Source organism: Gossypium hirsutum, chromosome D03 (assembly GCF_007990345.1).
Source record: "Gossypium hirsutum isolate 1008001.06 chromosome D03, Gossypium_hirsutum_v2.1, whole genome shotgun sequence".
Taxonomy (NCBI): domain Eukaryota; kingdom Viridiplantae; phylum Streptophyta; class Magnoliopsida; order Malvales; family Malvaceae; genus Gossypium; species Gossypium hirsutum.
The window spans coordinates 33,640,569-33,649,933 of NC_053439.1; the positions used below are offsets into that span (position 1 = coordinate 33,640,569).

At 35.4% G+C, this 9,365-nt stretch overlaps 1 protein-coding gene across 3 annotated transcripts; it reads left to right on the forward strand.

Annotated features, from left to right (window-relative positions):
• Window positions 1-3,838: 3,838 nt before the first annotated feature.
• Window positions 3,839-7,231, forward strand: LOC107950755 (circumsporozoite protein). Of its 3 annotated transcripts, XM_016885708.2 has the most exons (6): window positions 3,888-4,162; window positions 4,248-4,363; window positions 4,458-5,463; window positions 5,715-5,842; window positions 6,488-6,604; window positions 6,675-7,231. In XM_016885708.2, exons 2-6 carry the CDS (start codon window positions 4,277-4,279, stop codon window positions 6,687-6,689), a joined length of 1,353 nt encoding a protein of 450 aa, XP_016741197.1. In that variant the 5' UTR covers window positions 3,888-4,162; window positions 4,248-4,276; the 3' UTR covers window positions 6,690-7,231. The 3 variants fall into 3 exon arrangements, with proteins under 3 accessions (XP_016741195.1, XP_016741197.1, XP_016741196.1); XM_016885706.2 differs by having other exon boundaries at window positions 3,839-4,162; window positions 6,488-7,231; XM_016885707.2 differs by having other exon boundaries at window positions 4,470-5,463; window positions 6,488-7,231.
• The last annotated feature ends 2,134 nt before the right edge of the window (window positions 7,232-9,365 follow it).

Here is a 9,365-nt window from a genome sequence, read left to right on the forward strand (position 1 = left end):
GTATGATGAATTCGAGCTGATGAAAGTAAAACCAGCCTGTATGCCACCTGCCCTACCCGAGCTTCCACAGGAAAAGGTTCAAAATACCGAGGTGCCAAATTTTGATTCCGGAACTTGCGTAAGGGATGTTGGCGGTAGGGTTGCAACTTTAAGTATACTAGAAATTGGGAAAAATCAACACTGGAGCTTGACAAACTGCTAACTTAAGTTGCTCAAAGACCTCTTGTTATTGTGCTGTCCACTGCCATAAAACTCCCTGTCCTAGTAGTACAGTAAGAGGCTTGGCTATTAACCCATACCCTCGTATAAACCACCTATAATACCTTGATAGGCCAATGAATCCCCTCAACTCTTTAACTGATCGTGGGGAAGGCCAATCCAAGACACTTGCTATTTTAGCTCGATCCATACTAACAGTGCCTTGAGAAATGACATGTCCCAAATATTCCACATGTGTGGCTCCAAAAGTACACTTGGACATTTTGGCAAAGAGCTGATTTGCTCGCAACACTTGAAGAACTTCATGTAAATGACGCAAGTGATCAGACCACCCTTGCGAATACACAAGGATGTCATCAAAAAACACCAACACAGATCTTCTCAACATGGATCGAAAAACCGAGTTCATCAAGGACTAGAAGCTAGAGGGCACATTGGTTAGGCCAAATGGCATGACCAAGAATTCGTAATGAACCTCATGGGTTTTGAAGGCTGTTTTAAAGACATCTTGTTCACACATTCGAATCTGGTGATAACCAGAACGCAAATCCAGCTTAGAAAAGTAGTGAGCTTGCCCCAATTCATCCAACAACTCCTCAATAATAGGAATTAGGAATCTATCCTTGACGGTCAGCTAATTGATGCCTATAGTCTATATAGAGACGCCAGCTCCCATCCTTCTTCTTAACCATGACTACTGGGGAAGCAAATGGGTTGTTACTGTCCCGAATAATCCCAACCTGCAACATTTCTTGAACAAGTTTTTTTATTTCAACCTTCTGAACTGCTGGATACCTGTAGGGTCGTACTTTGACCACCTTGGATTCATTCACCAAAGGTATCTTGTGATCATGTAATCGAGGGGGAGGTAGCTGTGTAAGCACCTGAAATATATCCTCAAAATCACCTAGAAGTTTTTGCAACTTAGGTGACGACTGAGCTGATTGTATTGTGAGGACAGTCTGATCACATGAAGCCAACAACATCGGACAGGGTCCATTACCTACCAAGCTCATGCACTTGGAGAATTGACCACTAGGAACAATCTGCATCGAACCAGGTACAGTACCCCTCAATACGCAATTCTGGATCCCACATTTAAATTGTATAGTGAGATTGGAAAAATCCCATACAATTGGCCCTAAGGACAGCAACCATTAAATACCGAGTACCAAATCAAACCCTTTAACTGATAGTACCAAAAAATCTGTAACACATTTATACCCATGTGCCTCTCATACTACAACTCTACAGAGTCCCTGAGTGCTCAATTTGACCCCATTTGCCACCAGCACCTTCAAACTAGGCTTAGGTTCTATAACCAGCTTCAATCTTCTAGCTACCTTGAAATCAATAAAATTGTGTGTGCTACCAAAATCTACTAAAACTACCATTTCAAATTGGTCAATAACTGCTGGAAACCATATGGTGTTGTGACCGTGTGATCCGTGTAAGGCATACAACGACAATACAGGAGTTGAATTTCCTAACCCTAATTCTGTTGACTCCAACTGCTCAGAACAGTCCTAAAAGTCATCATGAGTAGGACTTCTTGTGTCTGTGCCACTATCCTTTAATGGTTCAACAACTAACTGGTACATTTGATACTTCGACCATTTATGGCCCAGTGAGTATTTAAGACCACACCAAAAACAAAGCCCCTTTTTTCCTCCTATCTTCCAGTTCTGTTTGAGACAAGGACTTTGAAGGCATTTTAAAACTAGGCTTCCCACTTGTTGATTCACTTGCTGAACTCAGACTACTACTTCCTCTAAGACTTCGAGCCATAGGAAATAAAAGTCTTTCCACATTAACTCCACCATTAATCATGTTTTCTTTTTTGACCGGTCTATACACAATATTCTTTACCTGTCTCGCTAGGTTGTACCCCTCCACTAGTGACTGAGGTTTAAACAACCTAAGATATTGACCTATCTCAGGCTTGAGATTGCTAAGGAAGATGCTTAGTGCATAAGTTTCAGGCAGGTTCAACTGATTCAACAAACTTAGAAAATCATCATGATACTGGTCAACAGAACCAAGCTATTTGAGGGTCACTAGTTCTGCCATAGGATCGAGAAAAGAGTCTGACCCAAAACGCTCCCTAAGTCCCCTAGCATAGATATTCCAAGATAGTTGATGTAATCCCCCATGCCTTCGAGCAAAAAAATGGTGCCAGTCAAGTGCCTTACCTTCGAGATGCAACATAACTAGCCGAACCTTTGCATGATCACCAATCACCTCCTCTTCAAAGTACTGCTCAAGCTTGGACCACCATCCTTGAAAGTTCTCACCATCAAATGACGGGCATTCCATCCTAAAAGTGAAACGATTAGCTTCCACCATCACTCCACATGAAGACATGCTTGAATGGCCTAGATCTGCCATCGGAGATACTATTATGTGTTCTTAAGATGGGAAACTAGGTGGTGACCCCAAAATCCCTTTACCTTTACTATTCACCGCACCGTCCACTGCCATTAGAGGTCCATGACCAAAATATTGCTCAAATAAAGAGTGAAGCTCAGAACGAAGTTTTGTACGTACCTCCGACTTGATTCATTTACGTACCTCCGACTTGATTCCTTCTTGTAGATCTTTCAACCGAACATCAATTCATGTATTCAACTGAGAAAACTCTGACTGCATGTGAGAAAGTTCACCTTGGATCTGTCCGAGTTCCTTCTACATTTGCATGGTTACTCCGTCACCAGTCATGAGGATCGATAGCTTTGATACCTTTGTTGAAGAATGATTTGAGATAGAGATAAAAAAGAAAGAAGAGAGGAAATCCAGAGAAAAAACAGAAAGAGAAAAAAGAAGCTGAAAACAGAATTCAATTTTTCATGTCTTTCCCTTTCGGTTACAAGCAATATAATGACAGCAATAACCGCTATACTGCAATAGACTAAACGCACCCGTTTTTTACTAGACAAAAAACTCATCGTATCACTAATCCACTCAAAAGAAATTGCAGCGTTTAACTAATTATTTTTAACAGTCTTAATAGAAATATAAACAAAGATATGACCGTTAGCTAAACCATAACATTTTTCTTTTTTCTTTTTTTCACTTTAAGGGACCATGGTTATAAGGTCCCCCAAACTCGATTTCACAAGACCCTTATGGGTCTCATCCCATCACGACGCAATAGTCGAGGGAGTTAGGGCTAACATGATGTCGCCTGTTAAGAGGGCTTCACCAGTGCCGCCTGACACTCACCCTTCACCCTATTTTTTCGATTTTCCTTTTTTTTAATTTCATTTTATATTTGTTTTGTATTTGTACTCGGGTTGCGTATTCAAAAGGTTTCACCTATTAAAAAAGTGTTTTTTTCACTGTCAGTCAGAAAAGTCTAAAAATAAAGGTGGTGCCACCTATGCGCCACCCTCCACCATCCCTGATACACCATTTTCGTAAATAGTTCAGCTGGTATACCATTTTGAAACTTTTTTTTATATTATATATGTAAAAAAACAGATATCTAAATTTATTTTAAACATAATTAATACCTAAACTTGAATATCGCACTTATATTGATACATAACTAATGTTGCAAGTGTCATAAAATGATTTAAAAAATCGTAAATTAAAAAAGTTAATAATAATAATTAACGTTGCTTCAGAAACAGGAAAAGAAGATTTGCGATGCGATCCAAAGCCAATGTCAATTATGCAACCTATATCCTTGGAACTCTGTTCCGCTTATATATAACTCCTAAACGCCACCGTTTCCTTTCTCGGTTCAAAGTCTCCTTGTTTTTTTTCTCCCCCAGTTAACCCCTGTTCCTATTCCAACACTTTTTTTTTTTAAATCTACCCTTGTATGTCTGATCTTCTTTTTTCTCTAAAATTTTGATGAGAAATGAAGTATTTCAAGTTTGGAAGTGGTGAATGTGGAAGCTGTCCAAATTAGTGTACAAAAAAAGGTCTACTTTTTAAGGTTAGAAACCTTCAACTTCTTCTTCTTCTTCATATATATTTAGACTGTTTTGAGGTTGCTTTTGATTAAATTCTGTGATGAATAGGTTCTTATTGTAGCAAAAAAATTGGGTTTATGTTAAATATGGAAAGAAATTATGTTCTTTTGATGGGATTTTTTCTACTGCTAGTTGCTGTCGATTGCTCAGGTTCTGATCCAAAGGTGAGTGTTTTTTTTTTAATGGAGAAAGTTGATTAAATTTTTTAATTTCATTCATGGGATCAAATAAAATTTCTCATTGATTTTTCCTTTTTAGGGGAACGAACAGACTGGTTTAAATCAGAAATTAGATGGCACAGTGGAACTGTTGAAGGAAAATGGTGAATCTAAATCTGTTTCAGATTCAATTGGAATTAAAAACTTGAAAGGTAATGGAGGAGATCAAACTAATGGATCAAAAGGAGATATTGGGAGTGATACAAGTAAGAGTAATTTGAAACTGCAATCAGGTTCAAATGGAGGTGAGAATTTGGTGAAGGATGGGAAAGATTCAAGTAGTGAAGCAGAAGGAAATTCAGACAATGAACAACGAGGTGATATTGAGCACAAGGGTCGGGAAGAGTCACATGTTGAAGCCGGAGGAAAGACCGATAGTGGAGAAGGTGATAATGTGCAAAAGGCTAAGCAAGAATCACATTTTGATGCCGGAGGAAAGGCAGATGGTGGAAAAGGTGATAATGAGCACAAGGGTAAGGACGAATCGCGGTTTGAAGCCGGAGGAAAAGTGGACAGTACAAAAGGTGATAACGAGCAAAAGGGTAAGGAAGAATCGCAGTTTGAAGCCAGGGGAAAGGCAGATGGTGGAAAAGGCGATAAGGAGGGTCAGGAATCCAAAGGAGTGATGGATGGTGCGAAAGAAGGTGATAATGAGCAAAAAGGTCAGAAAGAATCAAATCTTAAAACCAGAGGAGAGACGAATGGTGCGAAAGAAGTTGATAACGTGCAAAAGGGTTTGGAAGAATCAAAACATGATAACAAAGGGAATACAGATGGTGAGATAGAAGGTAACAATGTGCAAAAGGGTCAGGAAAAGTCAAATATTGAAGCCAAAGAAAAGACGGATGGTGAAGAAAAGGGAAAACCAGATGATAGTGAAAATCATAAGGAAGTTAAGTCCGAGAAAGACAAGACCCAGAACTTGGTTATGCCACCACCACCACCAACATGGAAAGATGGTTTTCGGGGTGAAGAATGTGATCCTTCTAATATGTGTATGGACAAGAATAAACGGTTTGCTGCGTGTTTGCGAGTCCCAGGAAATGGTAAGTGTCATCTAACTAGGCTATGATTTTGACTCTTTTTATTTTTCTGGTAATGTGATTGCAAATATCTTATTTCTTTTGTTGTGACTTGTGAGATTTAACATTCTACATTGTAGACATCGATGGAAGTTTTTAACATTGTAAAAAAGTATGGTATAGAGTTTAGACAAAATTTGTTTCTCTCTTCCGCGCTTAATTATTCTGCATTGTAAAATTCGGCCTTTTTTAACTTTTGTTTGCAAATGTTACAGAATCTCCAGATCTATCACTTCTGATTCAGAACAAGGGAAAGGGGGCTTTAGCCATTAAAATATCTGCCCCTGCTTTTGTTCGGTTGGAGAAGACAGATGTTCAAATCCAAGAGAAACAAGACGGAAAGGTATTTGTAAATGATTGCCAACTCTATGTGAGCATCAGGTAGAATCACAAATTATGGCTCATTAGATGTCAGGTCTTTTTCCCCTTTTAACTTAATGGTTTGAATCAACTCTTGATTACTCGGTATGCAATCAACACCAGTGCCATCTAAATGGGGTAGACATAAAATTAATAAACCTTAGCCATTATCTTGGCACATCTTGTTCTTTGAATGCTGTTTAGTTATCTTTACCTTTCTTTCAAAGACGAATGATGCTGCACCTGCAAGTGCCCTTCATTTGAGGTCCTTGCAAGAACATGCCTTGCTTGTATACTCATTAAGGAGTTTTAAATGAAATTAACCATCACACACGACCAAGATTGTTGATGGCCTACATAAATAAATTAGCTAGTGGCATATTTGTTGCTAAATTTGTGGATAACTTCAACAAGCTTGATATGCCACGGCTGGAATGTATACCAGTTCCATAGTCCAACCGTATTCTTTTGTTTCTTTTGCATATGCTTTCTATGTTTCATCTAATGGCTTGATTGGTAATTTTCAACTCTATGCATTGCTTGCTTTGTGATGATTTATGAAACTTGCAGAATATACTATCCGATAATAGTTCGGGTTTCGATTGATATTTAAATTGCATTTGTACAGGTAAAGGTCTCCATAGAAGGTTCTGGAATAGGGAACATGATAGTCTTGAAGGATGGTAAAGGAGAATGCAGTCTCGATTTCAAGGAGTTGATCGTTCACAATTCCGCAACGTCTTACGTAAACTTCTTGTCACAAACCCCTACAACTGCGTTTATATTTCTTGCCGCTATAATGATACTAGCATCAGGTTGGATGTGCATGAGTTTCCGGCGCAAGATACTTGCATCCAATAGCTTGAAGTACCGAAGGCTCGACATGGAGCTGCCTGTATCCGTTGCGGCAAAAGCAGAACCAGAACGAGATGTTAACGACGGGTGGGATAACAGCTGGGGTGATGATTGGGATGACGAGGAAGCGCCTATGACTCCGTCGAAGCCTGTCACACCTGGCCTCTCCTCCAAAGGCCTTGCCTCCCGACGGTTGAGTAAAGAGGGATGGAAGGACTAATACCATTTTTGATTCAAACAAGCAACCAAAACTTGATCAAAGAATACTGTAGTATGTAATATGCTGGTTTATTTTAGTTGATCAGTTTTTCCACTTAGAAAGCTGTTTGTTTCTTTTTGTTTTATTTATTGTTTTCTTTAGCTGAGGGAATGTAGCTGAGTGGGACTGTCACTGTTTTTGTATTGACCTCTGAATCAAACCAAATTTCATCGGCTCAATTTGGTTTGGTTGATCGGTTATAAATTTTTTTTTTAAGTTATTTATATGAATTTAAATATAAAATATTTATTCTTTAAAGATATTTATCTTTATATGACAAAAATTAGAGATAATCTTAATCTAAATAAAACTTATAATTCAATTAAAATAATTACTGCTTTTTAACTTCTGGGTGCATTTATTTGGTTGAATCTTAAATTATTATTATCATAAGATTATTTTATTTAGATTTTAAATATATCTTAACTTTTAGACCAATTTTTCATTTGTTATTATTTTAATCGATTTAATTTTTTTTCAAATAAAATTTAAGATTAATTAAAAACAAAAATGTTTTTTTTCTTGACAGTAACTTTAAAATTATAATTATTACATTTACTCTGATGTTAATTATGGTTACTTATTAATATATAAATTATAATAAAATATAATAGTTGTAATAATTTATCTAATTTCATGCAAATTGAGATTAAAAAATGTTAAAGCAATTAAACTTGTTTAAAAAAACAAATTTTATAACGATACCAATTTAGTAAAATGTGCTTTTAGGTAATTTTACATTTCGTAACCAAAAACATGTATTTTACTTTCCAGCCAAATGAACCAAACAAGGTATGTAGATTTCGCCCGTAATCCTATATTTTTGTAACCCTATTACAAAACGTAACCTTACATTCCGTGCAAAGATACATGGTAACTAGATTTAGACATAATTGCGTGTAGTTGTGTGACATATTTGAGTAACCATTGTCACTAATAGTTCTCACTTGTCTCACTCTCCAAGTAATTATAAACAGTTACACTCAAATCTAATTACTTTATGGCTTTCTAAACATGTTTGTACATGATTAAGTTTAAAAATTATTATATGTGATTTTACTAATCTTGTTAAAATAAAATGAATTCTTTATTGATGAGAACAATTTATTGTACATTTTTACCTACTAAATAGTTACCATGACCATTTGATGAAGATAATGAGTATATATTCAATGTTAAAAAAGAGAATAACGCAACAAACCTGAAATGTTAAGAGTAATTAGATAAAAATTGCAATGACTTTTTTTGTTAATTTTTTTAGTAATTGTATTGAATAATTTTTTGGACTAAAATGTTATATACATGATTTTATTTTAAGTTTAGATAATTGTTTAGAAAAAAAATTCTCAAGTATTATTAATATATTTTATAATAATTAATATTATGTAGTTGTGTAATTACTATTTATACTACTAAATATGGCATAGAATATTACAATGTAATTACACTTTGGTAATCAAATACATCTAGTAAATTAGAATTCATTGATTCAATTACTTTGTAGTAATAGCTGAATTAAAACAAAACCGAATTTGATAAAACTAAATTGAAATTGAAACTAATATTATATTCGAATTGATATTTGATTTTGTTCAGGACGGTAGGCAAGGGTCTTGGTCCCTTAAAATGGAAAATTTGTATTTTAGTTTCTCTAATATTCAAAAAAAATTATAAATTAATACATGATAAAATTATATTTTGACCCCCTAAAATGATAAAATTGTGATTTAATCTTTTTAAAAATTTTAAAATTTTTAACGCCCAAATGTAATAAGTTAAGACTTCCTAGGCCCAAACTTTAGCAGTCTCCTGGGTTGATCTACAATCATTCTCTTCCTTCCTTAGCCCATAAAGGGAAATAACAAAAGAAAAAGTGTCGGATTGGGTCTCATCCAGCCCTGCCCCCTATTCCTTTGCCGCCTTGTGAGTAATATAATATTTCGGGTAAACTATCCTGATAGTCACTCAATTATTAGTATTTTTTTTAATCACTTAACTATGAAAAAGTTACAAAATGATCAATTAACTATTTAATTTTTTTCTTTTTTGGTCACCAACCATTAAATTACTAACAGAAAAATAACTTGACAACTTTTAAAATTGGCATAATAACAACTTTACTACTCAACATTATACATTATGTCAATCTAGTCTTGATTCTAAAAAAATTAACCCTCAACATTTACACATTGTATAATTTGGTCATTCTTTTGTGCAACTTTACTTTTATTTGTGATACTAAGGGTTAATTTTAAAAGAATGAAAAAAAAAGATGAAAATCATTATCTTGGATTTTTTGGTGTTTGCATTTTTGGTATATTTTCGATCAAATTTAGTTGATAGATTTTTAGCTTTTTAGATGAAATGGTCACAAAGAAAAGCAAAATTGAAA

Excerpts from the sequence above, each read along its gene's own strand:
- LOC107950755 (XM_016885706.2), top strand. The coding sequence starts at position 4,277 with ATGTTAAATATGGAAAGAAATTATGTTCTTTTGATGGGATTTTTTCTA. Across the intron at positions 4,364-4,457 it reads GCTCAGGTTCTGATCCAAAG|GGGAACGAACAGACTGGTTT; the intron begins GTGAGTGTTTTT and ends TTTCCTTTTTAG. Across the intron at positions 5,843-6,487 it reads AAGAGAAACAAGACGGAAAG|GTAAAGGTCTCCATAGAAGG; the intron begins GTATTTGTAAAT and ends GCATTTGTACAG.